The sequence below is a fragment of the Prunus persica genome, chromosome G8 (genome assembly GCF_000346465.2).
Source record: "Prunus persica cultivar Lovell chromosome G8, Prunus_persica_NCBIv2, whole genome shotgun sequence".
Taxonomy (NCBI): Eukaryota; Viridiplantae; Streptophyta; class Magnoliopsida; order Rosales; family Rosaceae; genus Prunus; species Prunus persica.
This window is the reverse complement of record NC_034016.1, coordinates 6,076,445-6,093,178: the sequence shown is the minus strand read 5'-3', so window position 1 is coordinate 6,093,178 and position 16,734 is coordinate 6,076,445. Positions and strand designations below refer to the sequence as shown.

The 16,734-nt window shown below is 37.5% G+C and overlaps 2 protein-coding genes across 4 annotated transcripts in view; one reads left to right on the top strand and one right to left on the bottom strand.

Moving 5' to 3' along the window:
- The window catches only part of LOC18767256 (50S ribosomal protein L7/L12), a 32,332-nt gene extending 31,301 nt beyond the window's left edge, over positions 1 to 1,031 (bottom strand). For all 3 annotated transcript variants that reach the window (XR_002273032.1, XM_020570710.1, XM_007199573.2), the window contains exon 1: positions 802 to 1,031. The gene's annotated coding sequence lies outside the window, so the exon portion shown is untranslated. The remainder of the gene's footprint in view (positions 1 to 801) is intronic.
- LOC109946285 (short-chain type dehydrogenase/reductase-like) lies at positions 5,103 to 6,132 on the top strand. The gene has a single exon (XM_020553666.1). The coding sequence runs from the start codon at positions 5,172 to 5,174 to the stop codon at positions 5,994 to 5,996; it is 825 nt and encodes a 274-aa protein (XP_020409255.1). The 5' UTR covers positions 5,103 to 5,171; the 3' UTR covers positions 5,997 to 6,132.

Sequence of the window (16,734 nt, the reverse complement as noted above, 5' to 3'; positions counted from 1 at the left end):
ACATAGAGGCTTCGTAGCCACTACCACAAATCCAATTGTTTCAAAGAAATAAGAAAGTCTTTATCATTTTTCTCAAAGCTCATAATTTTTTAAGAATAGAAAGCATGAACCATGGTTTTATATCATTCACAAACAATAGGGAGGGGTGCCTTTACAGGAAAGAGATGAGTTTCTTCAAATGTTATGCTTAGAGACAACTATGGTTGGTGCGCACTGAATTTTCCCTTGTGATTCTGTGATATGGTAAGTGGCATTCAAGGGAAAACAGTATAATCCATTAAGTAAAAATTTGTGCATCCCTACGAAATGAGCCAAAAGTCGATTAAAACTTCACCAGGCAACACTGAATACCCAACAGTCTCTGCCTATGGAGTTTAAATCAGCCTTGCTACACAAGAGTGGAAAATTTTCAAAGTTACTACTAAATAAAATAAGAAAAGCTTAGAGTGGTATCAAACCCTTGACCCAATATTCATGACAAACCAAAAATTAGGCGTTAGAATTAGCTTTCCAATTCCAGATCTCCAAACCCCCCCAACTTGAATACTATTCTCATTTTCTAAGTTGTAAACATGAATAAGAGCAAAGCTTTTTACCTTATCCTCTTTTCCAGCAAAACCCAGAAAAATTTCACAAAACATGCCCCGTAAGTCAAAAATATTTACAAAAAAGATAAACTACTTACAAGTCAATACCCAACAAAATTTAACCCTAAATCAAATTAGGGGCATAACAATTGTTTTTTTATACTGATTTGTTAGACTGAATAAATCCTAATCCTAAGAAAATGAGAGTTACTACCTGTCACAGAGCTTGAGGAGAACACAATAGCGAGCCAGTGAGAAAGATAGTGCGAGCCAAATAAACAGCTAACGAGCTAGTGAGAGAGAACGACAGCCACCATGAGAGATAAAAAGAGTCAGAGCTAGACAGAACCAGAGAAAATTCGAGCGAGAGAGAGAGACAGTGAGCCGATGAGAGCGATGGAGAAAGTCTTTTAGTCCAGCTTACTCCTTGCCGCAGTAAATGTATTTTTGTCAAATCGAAGACATTCAATTTTGCAAGAGCAAAATATGACTAAGGGTAAATTACTCAAATAGTCCTCAAATTTGTACATGACTTATATTTTGGTCCCTAAACTAAATTATTCGTTCAAATGGTCCATCAACTCTTTATTAATTAACGCTTTGATCCTACCATTACATTTTCTGTTAAATTTAGTCATGTGAGCAGCACATGCTACATTTGTGGGGACAAATAAGACTTTTGACCTATGTATCACCCATTTATCACCACTGAATCACCTATGTATCACCACTTTATCACAATGTATCACTACTTTATCACTTATGTATCACCAATTTATCACCTATTTGAAGAATATAGGACGATTATGGACGATTTTACCCTTACATTTGACGGCAACATTAACATAATATAACGGTATGATCAATGGAGAGATTAATATACAGTTGATGGACCATTTGAACGAATAATTTAATTGAAAGACCAAAATGTAAATTGGGTATAAGTTTTAGGATCATTTGAGTAATTTACCCATATGACTAATCAAAGCAAACCCAAGTAGAATTCACACAGACGGCTCAAAATTTTAAGGTCAAAAGCAAGGTCTAAAATATAGATGGTATCAGAAATATCGGTAGTTCAAAAAAATAAAGAAATTTTGGTGGAAATATCGGGATATTATCAATATCGATAAAAATTAAATAAAAACCACGAGGATGTTTATTGAAAATTTGGAGGATGTTTATTTAGTCAATTATCTATTAGTTTATCACAAAAAATTGGAAGGAAATTCATTGCATGATGGGTTTAACTGATTTAAGTTAATTATGTAGCAAGCTGACAAACACTGTGAGTATAGAAAATATATAATAATTAATGAAAGAATATTAAACACACCATAATCATTTATATATAATGATTTACTACAATATTTTACACTTTATACATTGCATGGTGATACATGAGTGATTATGAGGTTCAAAATTTTCAGTATCTTCATCATCTCTATGTGTAGAGTAAGTGTTTTTTGAGTAGTCATCAAATGATAAATCCTCAAAATAGTTTTCCATGTAATTGTTAACATGTCACACATATGGATCCGAGATTGGTTGACGTTGTCCATTAGCAAAATCATTTGAAGATTGGGTCTCGGATTCTTTCTATGAGCCGCTCGATTCCATCCCAAAAGGAAAGATCAAAGACTCACATTCTCATGTGAAAATTTAATTCTTGCAAAAACAGTTCAAAACAAAACACTATATATATACATATTTTAGCATATTATCACAAAAAACATAAGCAACATGGCGGTTAAGGCATTGGAGGAGTAAAATAGTAAGGGTTTGAATCCCCTTTGCATTGTGCTTTGTTATTATTTTTTCTTTTTTTTGTGAGCGAAATTATCGAAATCGTTATTTTCCTATATTATCGATATTTATACAATATGTGTATGGATACATTCCGAAATATCCATGACCCGAAAGGACGATAATATCCTCGATATTTTGTCGATATTTTATATTATGGCCAAAAGTCACTTTTGGTCTCTGTAGTTTGACACTTTAATCACTTTTGACCATGTAGTTTCAATTCCGTCAATTTTGTCATTGTAGTTTCATATTTGTAGCAATTTAAGGACAATCTTAATTTCTGTCAAATTATTCTTAACTTTTGTTATCTATTTAGGGGTATTTTGGTCCAAACTTGCTTCCCTTCCCCCAACAAGCCAACACTCAAGAACAGTACCACCCAACCCCAGCTAGCCACCATACCCTTGTAACTAACCGCCACCACAGCCTCCCAAGGCTGCCCCAACCCCATGATATCATGGACTCATAGATCTATCTATATTTAACAATTTGTGCAAGAAAAGTAGTGAATGTTAAAATAAATAAATAAAGCAACAAGTACACAATCAACAATTGAACAAAAACATAAGGAACCCAAAACATAATTGGGCTAAAATCAGAGGGGGCAACCGGTCTCCACTACCCCCACCAAAAGTCCCACTTCCAATCTCTCCTCAATTTGCTTTCTCTCTCCCAACTCGATCTTGTACGTATTGCTTGGAGACGTCAGTCGGTCTTGGGGCAACTATTGGAACATAGCTCTCGGCTTGCTAGCTTATACCTTGTGCATTTGTTAGGGTTGGGGCAGTCCTGGGAGGCTGTGTTGGCACTCAGTTATAGGGTGTGGTGGCTAGCTGGGGTTGGGTGGGGACTGCTCTTGACTGTTGGCGAGTTGGGAGAGGAGATGCAAGTTTAGACCAAAATACCCCTAAATAGATAACAAAAGTTAGAATAATTTGATGGGAATTAGAATGGTCCTTAAATTGCTATAATTATGAAACTACAATGACAAAATTGACGAAATTGAAACTACAAGGTCAAAAGTGGTTGAAGTGCTAAACTACAGGGATCAAAAGTGACTTTTGGCTGAAATTGTAAGAAAGACTTGGAAATTTTTCTTGAAACTTTGGAGAATGTTTATTTAGTTAATTATCTATTACTTTATCAAGGAAAATTGGAAGGAAATCCATTGCATGATGGGTTTAATTGATTTAAGTTAATTATATAGTGAGCTGACAAACACTACGAGTATAGAAAATATGTAATAATTAATGAAAGAAGATTAAACACACCATAATCATTTATTTATAATGATTTACTACAATATTTTACACTTTATACATTGCATGGTAAGATAAATGAGTGACTTAATAGCACATAGAGTTCCTATAAAGTTCAAATTTGAGTTATTTTCACTAATACCTCTTGAGGTTTTCGGCTTTTTCACAAAACTCCTTGAGATTTTAGAAATTACAAGAACACCCCCTGAGGTTTTAAATTATTTTCACAAAACTCTTTTTCATTGATTTTTCATCCAAATATGATGATTTTATACAAAAACATTCTCCAAATGACAAAGTTGGCCTTTGAGATTAGATTGCATATAAATTGAGGTTAATTTTGTCATTTGCATACTTTTTTTTTCCAATGAAATCATCAATTTTTGGACAAACAATCAACGAAAGGGGTTTTGTGAAAACAAACTGAAACATCAGGTGGTGTTCGTGTAATTTTTGAGACTTGAGGGGGTTTTGTGAAAAAACAAGAAATCTTAGGGGTGTTAGTGTAAATAACACTTCAAATTTTTCATTGTCTTCATCATCTCGATATTATCGATATTATAACAATATTTTTGGCCAAATATTACTGAAGTGTGAGAGAAATTATCGACGTCAATATTTTATGATATTATTGATATTTATACGATATGTGTATAAATACGTTCCAAAATATTCTTAACCCGAAAAAATGATAATATCCTCAATATTTCGTCGATATTATTGATATTTTAGACTATAAGTGAATGTAACCCAATTATAAGTAAACCGCTCAAATACAAAAACCCTAAAACAACACTGGTATCATATCATTATAGAAATACAAATGTAAAATATAATCAGTCAGGTTTCATGGAGTTTTTAAAAATTTGTACATAACAATACTTATCAACACATACAATTTTTTTTTTCTTCTTAAATCATGTAAACTTGTTATGTATGCGATGTCGCAATTCATTTGAGACAAAATAAAAGGCATCTTGTTAAATAAACATCCCCTTATGTTTCATTTTACGTTTCCACGGTTTTCTTTTAAATATAATTTTTTCTTCAAAATTTTACCAATATTGATAACTTGTAAATATTTCTATAATTTTGAACCCTCGGTATTTTATTGAACACCACCAATACTTAACACCTTGGTAGGTAACAAGTTAAAACCTGTAAGGATATGGCAATTGGGTCAAAATAAACTTGTGGTAAGAGAATATGTAATCACCAAATACAATGATCATGCTAAAATTTTCTTTTATGCTTTTTTTGGTTGTCTTTCTTTTTTACAGCCTTTTTCATTTTACATCTTGCACTTCTAAAAGCTTGTCTATAATTTTCTTCTTCTTTTTTGGAATTTTTTTAATATTTTTATAATCATTAGAAATAGAAACTATCAAAATCGTCATCCATGATGTGGCTTATGTATGTGCCTAGAAATATTATTATATAATCCTTGCACACCCAACACATACAAAACTCATACACACAACCTCAGCAGAGCAGATCGATCTCCATCTAGCCAACCATGGCTGCTCAAATCACCAGCACTGAAGCCCAAAACTCCTCTTCCTCTTCCTCTTCCCTTCCCCTCAACGGCCGTGTGGCAATCGTCACCGGCGGCTCGCGAGGCATCGGCCGCGCCATTGCAACCCACCTCCACTCCCTCGGCGCCAAGCTGGTCATCAATTACGCCTCCTCAAACTCAACGCAAGCAGACCAATTAGCTTCCGAGCTCAACAGTTGCGAAAATACCCAATCCAAAGCCATTGCAGTTCGAGCCGACGTCTCAGATCCCGAGCAGGTAAAGCATCTCTTCGACAGAGCAGAGCAAGAATTCGAGACCCAAGCCCACATCGTCGTGAACTGCGCCGGAATTTTGAACCCAAAGTATCCAACTTTAGCCGAGACGAGCGTGGAGGATTGGGACAAGACCTTCAGCGTGAACGCCAGAGGGGCATTTTTGGTATCTAGGGAGGCGGCGAGGAGGCTGAGACGCGGCGGCGGCGGCAGAATCATCGCGATTTCGACGTCTCTCGTTGGGGGGCTGATGCCAGGATATGGAGCCTACGCGGCGTCGAAGGCGGCGGCGGAGACGATGACGAAGATTTTGGCGAAGGAGCTGAAGGGGAGCGGGATAACGGCGAATTGCGTGGCGCCGGGGCCGGTTGCGACGGAGTTGTTCTTCGCAGGGAAGAGTGAGGAGACGGTGAAGAAGATTGCAGAGGCTTGCCCTCTGAATCGGCTGGGGGAGCCCAAGGATGTGGCTCAGGTGGTGGGTTTTTTGGCAGGGGATGCCGCGGAGTGGGTCAACGGCCAAGTCATTAGAGTTAACGGTGGATATGTCATCTGATCAATCAAAGTCATATTAATTTTTCTTTATTGTCTTTCCTTTTATTCCAGCCCACTTTTGTGATTATAATAAGACAATCATAATGAATTAGAAATGTTTGTCCCACACAAATCATAATATAAAACAGATTTGTACACTTTTGAAAGTGTTTTTTTAGGTGGACATAAGGAGATGCAAAATTGAATATCAAATACAAAGCAATAGAATAGAACTAAAATAATAAGAGAAGCACTTGATGGTGAGTTCCACCGGATCACGACATGGAGGGAGTGTTTTCCTTCGGAGGACGTAATAGTGTCATTATTTTCGACACGAAACGCACCACTGGAACTGATTATGGCTATTGTTCACTTGAAGAACCATGTGTAAATGGTTTTCCTCTTTTTTATTTTGCCTTGAATAATCTATTAAAATGAAATTGGAAATGCAAGAGATATATATATATATATATATAAATGACATTAAATTGAATAAAAAGGAAATTATTTTTTTTTTTTGTTGCCTCATCGCCAAGATTTTGACCTCTTCAAACGTTTGTCCACGACCCTCCTACTTCGATGGAAGAGGCCATTTCTATTTTTGCACAAATGAAATTTTGTAGTAGAAAATTTAGTGCGGAAAGTGAAAAATATTGGAAGGAGATGAATTTATATGAAGATTTGTTGTGAAAAGTGAATAATATTGGTAGGTATTTATAGAAAAAAATTTCCATAATTTTTTGATAATTTTTAAAATTTTTAAAGATATTTTTTAGCTAAAAATTAGACAGCCGTTGGATTGAGCAAGATTTTTTGATTGGAGGCTTCAGGAGATGTCGCGTGGCTTGTAGCTGTTGGGCTATGTGGGCTGGTCGATTAGCGCTGAAGGTGGAACTTGGGCCTGGGGTGGCCTGTTTCTAGGGCAAGGCCCTAGCACTGCACTTGCTCTTAAGGGTGGTGATTTTCCCACTTTCTTTTTGTCCACTTACACTTTCTTTTGTTTTTAATAGTTTTTACTAGAACAAAAAATGGAGTATAAGTGGATCCAATATGAGTGGGAACATACAATTTCTAATAAAGAAAGTGTAAGTGAATAAAATATGAGTGGGAAAATCAGCTCTCTTAATTAATTAAAAGAATAAAAGTTTCTCTCTCCTTCATCCCATCGCCACCCTCCTTCTCTATCTTCTCCCATTTTATCATGATTCATGCCATGCTCGTCGCCCCTCTTTCTACCCCACCACCATACCTTTCTCTCTTCCACAGCAACACCTCACGGCCAAATACCCAAGACGCAACAAGCCCCCCCACCTCGACATCCCCAGTCAAACCAAACTCAATACCGCCGCCTCGCCACCATTAATAATGATAGAGAACTCAGAGAATTTACAGAGAAAGCAAAGAAGAAATAGAAGAAAGAAAGAAAACCACCATGGCTAGCAGACAAGATCTTGAAATCGCAGGTCTTCTTGGTGATCCAGATTTATTCCAACTAGATCCATGTTGTACGATCTCAAAGTGGTAGGAACCATTGTTCGATAATGGCATAGGCCATACGATCTCAGAGTGGGTACGTTTTAGAAATTTGGGGGTTTGCAAATTTGGGTTGTTGATTTGTAAAAGAACATCATAACTAGACCTGATGCAGTCTAGAAATTTGTGGGGTGGAGTTCAGGTCAAAGCTGAATTGGATTGGATGGGGTTGGTACAAAAGTAAGTAGAGCCATAAAAAAGCAGATCACCAAGAAACTAAAGCAGAGATATAATAGAATTGAAGAAGAAGCTCTCTACTAGCATTAAAAAAATATATATATATATATATATATTTAGGATATAGACTTTGTTTGAACTTTGAGATGGTTTTGTTTTGTTTGAAGAAGAAGCTCTTTATAGACTTTGCTTGACTACCAAAACAAAGGGCAACATTCATGGATGAAAGGAACCTAACAAATTCCTCGATAAATTCAAGAGAAAGCCAGAGAAAGGGCATACCTTGCTAAAATCCCAACGGGTGACTTTGAATACACCAAGAAAGGGAGCAAAATTGAGAATTTTAGAGGAAAACCCGCACAAAGAGGTCCCTTCTAGCACTGGTTGATGGGCTTCTTCGAAGACGGGGTCGAAATCGACTTGGGCCCTTTTTTCGGCGGCTGGAGGCAGATGTTTTCCACCTGATCTCACTCTCTCACTCAATTTTGAGTCTGCTAGAGAAAGGGAAGATAGCGAAGAGAAGACAATTGGAAGAAGGTTGGGTCTGGTGCGAGAAAAGAGGAAGAAAAGGAAGAAAAATAAGAAAACAATAAATAAATAAAAGAGAGGAAGAAGGCGGTTGGCATTGGGAAATTGCGATAACTATCGGAGCCAATCATGACACGCTGTCATTTTGCACACGGGAAGAAGAGAGGTCCTCTACAAATACAAATCTGATTTTTTGGGCTGGGTTTAATTATTTGGCCCATTCCAGCACCTATCCATGGCCCATATAATTAAGGGGGCTAATGTTGAGGACCAAAAAATCGACGGTTGGGGCTGAATAAATTTCCGGCCCAAAGCGATATATTATTGAGAAATGACCCGATTTTGAGCACACAAAGATCTGCCATGCACGAGTCACACTCCGCGTGCCATGCCAAATAAATAATTCGTCATGCTAAGAATCGAGATTAAGATTATAAAATGCGTTAGCTCTACAAATCCATGCTAATTATCTCATCAAGCATCATAATTAAAAAACATGCCAAACAACATGCCATGCCAAACGGGAAATCATTATGTCACACCCAATCACGCTACAAGCCTAAGTGGGCCCAAGCCACTTAAATGCCCGAGGCTTGCCTGACTGGGTTGTGGTATAGATGGTAATAAGTTGTCATGAAACCCATTGATGGGCCAAGAAACAGAGGTTCCGGGTTGCTTGGGAGCCTCGGAACTCAAGCCCATTTCTTAGGCCCAAACATGTGGGTGAGCACTAAGGAGAAAATAGTTCATTACCTTAGCCAAAATAGCCCATTATCTTAACAAAAATTAGCCCAACACCTCAACAAAATAGGCCAACACTTGGTGAGGTTGGCCCATTTATTTGATAAACCAACCCATTGTCATAGAAGGCCCATGTAACTAAGATAAAGACCTGCAAAAGCCTTAGCCCCTTGCTGAAAAAATAGAATCCACGGAGGGAGCAAGATGTCCACATATGCAGAGCTGCTCCAGTACATGGGAAGGAACAAGTTCCAAGCACAAAACATCCGAAGAACCAAGGGATATTAGCTCGCAAGCTGTCAGGAGGAGAGGTACCATTCAAACTAGCATGTATATCTATTTGCTTTCCTTGGTTAGATCTAGCCATGGAAGGAGGAAGGAAAGAAAAAGGGAAAATAGCTTAGAATGGGAGTCTCCTACTGAAATAGCTGCGGGAAAGGGCCTTGAGCTCCCAAAAATCCCTGATTTTGTGCAAATAGACTGAGGAAATTTCACCAAGATGGGAAAATTCAAGGGAGGAGAGGAGAAAGGAAGGGAGAGACTTGGCAAAATGGGATAGAAGCCAATAGGGTTTCTTGAACAAAGATGGCTTCCAAGCGGCTATAAATAGGGCATCTTCTACCCAACAAAATCCATCCACAACCAGAGAGCAAGCTTCCTCTCTTACTTTCAAAACCAGCAATTTTCGTGCTTAGTTCATCTCCTTCCTCCTTAGTTTTCCTTCTTGGCATGCTACTTTAACACTTGACAGAACCTCTGTCAAGCTGCCGGAAAAGGCACTCAAGCCATTTTCTTCCCTCTTTCCCTCATTCTCAACCAAACCTCGCTGCAAAACCCTTTCTCTCTTACCTTAATACCCCATCTTTTCCCTAGAAACATTTAATTTTCTCTTTAGTGCTAAACTCATGGCAACTTTGCTTCCATGCCAGAAGCCTCTCATACCAAGCTAAGGTTCTACCTGTAAGCGCAAAGAATTTATCTATAAGCAGTCATTATTTTTGTTGGTGAAGGTAACCAAGGCGCTTCTTAAGGCCCTACTGTCCTTTTGAAGCATTCTTGGGGCTTGATTTTTGAACTCAGGCATAGGAGACAATTTCTTCAGTTTGCTCCTTAGGCAAATCAGCCCCTTTGTAGCTGCCAGAAGAAAAAGTCCCTACAAAAAGGTAAGATTTTTTCAATTTCATCAGTTTTTCTGTCATATATGGCTGCAATTTATGGGTCATTGAAGGTTTTAATATTAGATCTAGTGCCTATTTGTGTTAGAACTGAGTTTTTTTGGGTGGGTGATGGAGATTGAAACTCTTTTTTATTCAATGTTTTCCAAACCTTTAATGGCAAGGTCATGGCGCATGCTCTACTGTATCTCGTTCTTGATGTGTATTCTTGACATGGTTTTATTTGTTAAAAATTATATTGTTGTTGAGCTCGTATATCTTGACAATTATTAGCTTGATGACTATCTTTATTTTTCTTTCAAAAGATTAATGTGAATTCTTTTCTTGTGTTAGCTTTCATTTCATATTTTAGAGTTTTTATCACTTTTCAATCTTTTCTTTTTATAAGATTACATTTTCCCTTTCTATAAAGTAATTAGTGTTTTTAACACGTAAATTTTTTAGCCATGTTGTTTAGTGCAGGAGAAGCTGCCATTATGGTTTTTCTTGTAAAAATTTCAAGGTTAATGCAATTCAATTTTAGTTCTGCTTTTATGACTTTTATTGTATATTAGTTTCATAGTTGGTTATTTCTATTGAAATGTAAATTGACTAGCTAATTTCTAATTAGTTAGTAATTTACTTAGTCTGTTTTCCTTTCTAGCTTCATTAAGCATTGTGTTAGTTGAGTGGCTTGAGCTCATATGCCAAGTGTAAGGTGTATTGCAGTCAGTTAGTTTCCAACGGCTCTTAGCCTTTGTATTGCCATGTGTCATATTCACATTGGCTCTTGTAACAGAATGAAGGTGATTGGCTGATGTAATGAGAGAATGAGAATGAATACAAAAGGTGTGATCTCTGCATTTTGTGCTGCAGATCGTACCAGAGAACTTGTATATATTTTCTCTGTTTTCTCAGCTGAGCCCTCTCTTCTCTGTACCTTTCTAGCTCCCTCAGTAATCCAAAACTTCAACATGGTATCAGCAGCGAAGGTTGGATCTGGATAGTGGGCGTTGAAGCTGTGTGAGCTGAGCTTGGAAAATCCAACGAGAAATTTCCGCCTCAGTTCATAGATTCCGGTCTCAAATGACTGGGTCAGGTGGTAGTGATCTTCGGGCTCCAATATTCAATGGTGATAACTATGAATTTTGGAAGATCCGAATGAGAACTATTTTTAAGTCGCATGGAATCTGGGATCTAGTTGAAAAGGGTCTTGGGATTTCAGAATCAAAAGGGAAGAAGGTTGATGAAGAAGGGTCATCAGAGTCAGAGATGGTGACTTTGTTAATGAAGGATGCTAAGGCACTTGGTATTATCCAAGGAGCTGTCTGAGATGACATTTTCCCCAGAATCTCAAATGAAGAAACCTCAAAAGGTGCTTGGGGTGTTTTACATCAAGAGCTTCATGGTGATAAGCAAGTGAGATCTATTAAGCTACAGGGTCTGCGTTGAGATTTTGAATACGCAAGAATGAAGGATGATGAAACCTTGTCTGTGTATCTCACTCGTTTGCTTGAGTTGGTAAATCAGATGAAGGGATATGGGGAAGACTTACCTAGAGCACGGTTGGTTCAAAAAACTGCTCATAAGCTTGACCAAGGAGTTTGATCCTGTCTGTTATGATTGAACAAACGAAGGATATTGAGACCATTGAGGTACAAGAAGTGCTTGCTGCATTGAGGGGGTTTGCTCAACGGCTTGATAGACATGCTGAGAGCACCACTGAGAAAGCCTTCAGCAGCATGAGCATAAACCAAAAAGGATCTCAGTCTAATTCTAGCTTTGGTAATAACAAATCAAAGAAGAATTGGAAATCGACAGGTAAAAAATGGGATTCAAAATATCAAAATAATGTCAACCAAGGAGGAAAGCATGAACAAGGGGAAAAATCAGAACAAGCTAAGGGAAAATGCAAGCATTGTGATAAACTACACTATGGAGAGTGTTGGTTTAAAGGGAAGCCAAAATGCTATGGTTGCAATCGATTTGGGCACTACATTAAGGACTGTGATCAAGGAAACAAGGCTGGAAAAGTAGCAAATATTGCTAATCAGGTAACTGAACCTGCAACAATATTTTATGCATGTCATTCTGCTACTATTGGAAAGAATGTGAATATGAGGTATGTTGACAGTGCATGTAGTAATCATATGACCTCACATGAGTCTTTGCTTGTGAACATTGATAAGAATGTGAAATGTAGAGTCAAAATGGGTACTGGTGATTTGGTACAGTCAACTGGCAAAGGCACTTTGGTCATAGAAATGCAGGGTGATACATTAAGGAAGTTATGATAGTCCCTGGTTTGGATGAGAACTTGTTAAGTGTAGGTCAAATGGTAGAACATGGATATCGGCTTGTCTTTGGTGATAATGTGGTTGATATTTATGAGGATAGGCAGATGCAGGATTTGATTGCAAGTGTATAAATGAAGGGAAATAGATGTTTTCCTTTGAGCCTAGAATATGTCAAACCTTCTATGGCTAATAAAGCAACAGTTGAAGAGTCATCTTGGTTGTGGCATAAGAGATATGGACATCTAAACTATACTAGTTTAATGCTCCTGCAAGACAAAGAAATGGTGCAAGGTCTGCCTAGATTACAAGTCACAAAGCATGTGTGCTCTGGCTGTGCTACTGGAAAAGGTCACAGAGAACCTTTTGACAAGGAGAAAGTTTGGAGAGCATCACAGCCCTTAGAACTGATACACTCTGACATCTGTGGTCCAATGCAGACCATCACTCTTGGAGGGAATAGATACTTTCTCACCTTCAATGATGACCACACTAGAATGTGTTGGGTGTTTTTCTTACAACATAAGTCTCAAGCATTCAACATATTCAAAAGGTACAAAAACATGGTTGAGCTGCAAAGTGGTTATCAAATTAAGAAGCTAAGAAGTGATAGAGGGGGAGAATATACATCATTGGAATTTTCAAAATTCTGTGAAGAAATGGGACTAGAAAGGCAACTGACTATAGCCTACTCTCCACAACAAAATGGAGTTGCAGAGAGAAAGAATCGTACTGTGATGGAAATGGTAAGAACAATGATGCATGAGAAGAAAATTCCTTTGAAATTTTGGGCAGAAGCTGTCAATACAGCTGTATATCTGCAGAACAGAAGTCCAACAAGTGCTCTGGATAATTCAACTCCATTTGAGAAGTTTAGTGGAAGGAAACCAGGTGTCAAACACTTGAAAATCTTTGGCTCTCTATGCTACATTCACATCCCTTCACAGAAAAGACACAAACTAGAGGAAACTGGTGAGAAGGGAGTATTTGTAGGCTATGGAATTTGTGAAAAAGGATATAGAGTACTCAATTTGAGAACTCAAAAGTTTGAACTGTCTAGGAGTGTTATTTTTGATGAGAAAGCCATGTGGGATTGGGAATCAAATGAGGCAGTACAAGTTGAGGTTACAATTCCTTGGGATGATAACAAAGGCTCAATGACATTTGAGTTCGATTCAGAAGCAAGTGACTCACCTCAGTCTGTGCAATCTCCTCTGAGAACACAAGCTGTTAGTGACCTGCAAACTTTTGTTCCACATGTTTCACCAGTTTCAACTTCTGAAATCTATGACCATACTCCAAGGAAATGGAAAAGTTTGGATGAAGTGTATGCTCAATGCAAGATGAGCATCATTGAACCTGAAAACTTTACTGAAGCAGTTAAGGATGAAGCATGGAAAAAGGCTATGACAGAGGAAATGTTGATGATAGAGAAGAATTCAACTTGGGAGTTAGTTGATAGACCAAGCAACAAACCGATTGTTGGAGTGAAGTGGGTCTACAAAACCAAACTAAACCTTGATGGCTCCATTCAAAAGTACAAAGCAAGGCTTGTAGCCAAAGGTTACACACAGAAACCAGGGGTTGATTTCAATGAAACCTTCGCACCCGTGGCAAGGTTAGATACCATTAGAACTCTCATTGCACTGGCTGCACAGAAAGGTTGGAAGCTGTGGCAATTGGATGTTAAATCAGCATTTTTGAATGGTGTACTTGAAGAGGAAGTATATGTGGATCAACCGGATGGTTTTGTGGTTGAAGAGGCTGAAGATAAAGTGTATAGATTAAGAAAGGCTCTTTATGGCCTAAAACAAGCACCAAGGGCCTGGTATAGTGAGATTGATACATATCTCATTCACTGTGGTTTTCATAGAAGCTCAAGTGAAGCAACCCTATATGTGAGAAACAAAGAAGGAATTGGTGTCTTGATAGTATCAATCTATGTAGATGATATTGTATACACAGGGAGTAGTACAAGAATGATGGAAGAGTTTAAAACAGAGATGATGTGCAAGTATGAAATGTCAGATTTGGGATTACTTCACCACTTTCTTGGAATGGGGATAACTCAAACTGAAGGGAGTATTTTTATACATTAGAAAAAGTATGCCTTTGCTCTCTTGGATAAATTTGGCCTCAAGGATTGCAAGTCAGTGAGCACTCCATTGGTTGCCACTGATAAATTGCAAAGAGAGGATGGAAGTGAAGCTGCAGATGAAAGTTTGTACAGAAAAATTGTTGGAAGCCTGCTATATCTAACTGCAACCAGACCAGATATTATGTTCGCAGCTAGTCTGCTTGCAAGGTTCATGCTTAAACGAGTTCTAAGGTACATACAAGGCACAATTGATTATGGAATTGAGTATGTGACTGGAAAATCTGCATTCTTAGTAGGATATTGTGACAGTGACTGGAGTGGATCTGATGAAGATATGAAAAGCACTTATGGATATGCATTTTCATTTGGAAGTGGTGCCTTTTCGTGGGCATCAGTCAAACAACATAGTGTGGCTCTTTCAACAGCAGAGGCAGAGTATGTGAGTGCAGCAGAAGCTACATCACAAGCCATTTGGCTCAGGTTTGTTCTGGAAGATTTTGGGGAAGAACAGACTACTGCAACAACTGTGTTTTGTGACAACACTTCAGCCATAGCCATGTCTAAAAATTCAGTTTTTCACCAAAGAAGTGAGCATATTCGTAGGAAGTTTCATTTTATCAGAGATGCAATTCAAAATGGTGAAATTGATTTGGTCTACTACAAAGGTGAAGAACAAATAGCTGACATCTTTACCAAGGCTCTTCCCAAGGACAGATTCAGTTATTTGAGAAGTCTACTTGGTGTGAAATCAGCTAGCACTTTAGAAGGGAGTGTTGAAATGTAAATTGACTAGCTAATTTCTAGTTAGTTAGTAATTTACTTAGTCTGTTTTCCTTTCTAGCTTCATTAAGCATTGTGTTAGTTGAGTGGCTTGAGCTCATATGCCAAGTGTAAGGTGTATTGCAGTCAATTAGTTTCCAACGGCTCTTAGCCTTTGTATTGCCATGTGTCACATTCACATTGGCTCTTGTAACAGAATGAAGGTGATTGGCTGATGTAATGAGAGAATGAGAATGAATACAAAAGGTGTGATCTCTGCATTTTGTGTTGCAGATCGTACCAGAGAACTTTTATATATTTTCTCTGTTTTCCCAGCTGAGCCCTCTCTTCTCTGTACCTTTCTAGCTCCCTCAGTAATCCAAAACTTCAACAATTTCACATTAATATTCTTTCAATAGTTAATAGCCACATTTGTATGAAAACTTGATCATATTTGCACTGTAGTCTCTTAGGAAAATGGAAAGAGAAAAAAGAAAAAGAAAAAAGAGTAGGTCTTAAAGGAGAAAAAATGATTAGAAAGAGATTCAAATTTTCTGCTGTAAGTCCAGTTTAATGGCCTTGTTGAAATTATAAAAAGACAATATCTAGTTTGAGGTTTCTTGTTTGTGGATGTGGGTGTCCGAATCTAACAAAGTTGTAACCTTTCATTGTGAAATAAGGAAGTCAGTATGGGTTTTCCTCAAAATTTGGCCACTTCCCGATCGAATTGGACTTTGAGTCAAGGTACAAACTTGCTCCCCTTATTGTGCTTGTTGATACATATGGATTCTGTGATTAAGTTTTTTTACAGATGCTAATGCAATTACCAAAATCCTATATGGCAATTGTCTTTGATACAATTACATGTATTTTGTATTTTGTTCCACATGCAGTGCATTCCATTGATGCAATTAAATGTCACATATTCAATTACCTGCTTCATGTCTACCAATTGCATATTTGTAAATCCAATTGCGTTCCAAGTTTGTATAATAAGCATCATTTTGTTTTTATGTTCCATTAATCCAACTGTGTGCTAAGTAAATCCTTTGCCATTTGATCTTTGCCATTTGATTGATTGTTGAGAACATGTTTAGTTTTCTCAACTGTTTTTTGTGTGTGAATTCCATTGATGCAATTGGATTTGACATGTTCAATTACCTGCTTCCTGTTTGTCAATTGGATTTTTGTTAACCCAATTGCACTTCAATTACCTTGTGTCCAACAATGTTTGTTATTTACTTGTCATTAAGTTATTAACACTTGCAATGAAAGTAAAAGTTAATTGATATGCTAAATTCTATTGTTTTTTTTACTTTTACTTCCTTTATCATGGAAGAGAAGAAAAATTAAATAACAGTGGTCGTTTGGCAATTACATATTCAGTTTTTTTAAGAAAGAACACAATGACAATTACATAATGCATGTTTGTCAATTGCCAACATGACGTGGTTGTATTGTAGCAAAATAAAGGAA

Bases quoted from the DNA above. Each gene is read 5' to 3' on its own strand.
- LOC109946285 (XM_020553666.1), top strand. From the start codon at position 5,172: ATGGCTGCTCAAATCACCAGCACTGAAGCCCAAAACTCCTCTTCCTCT.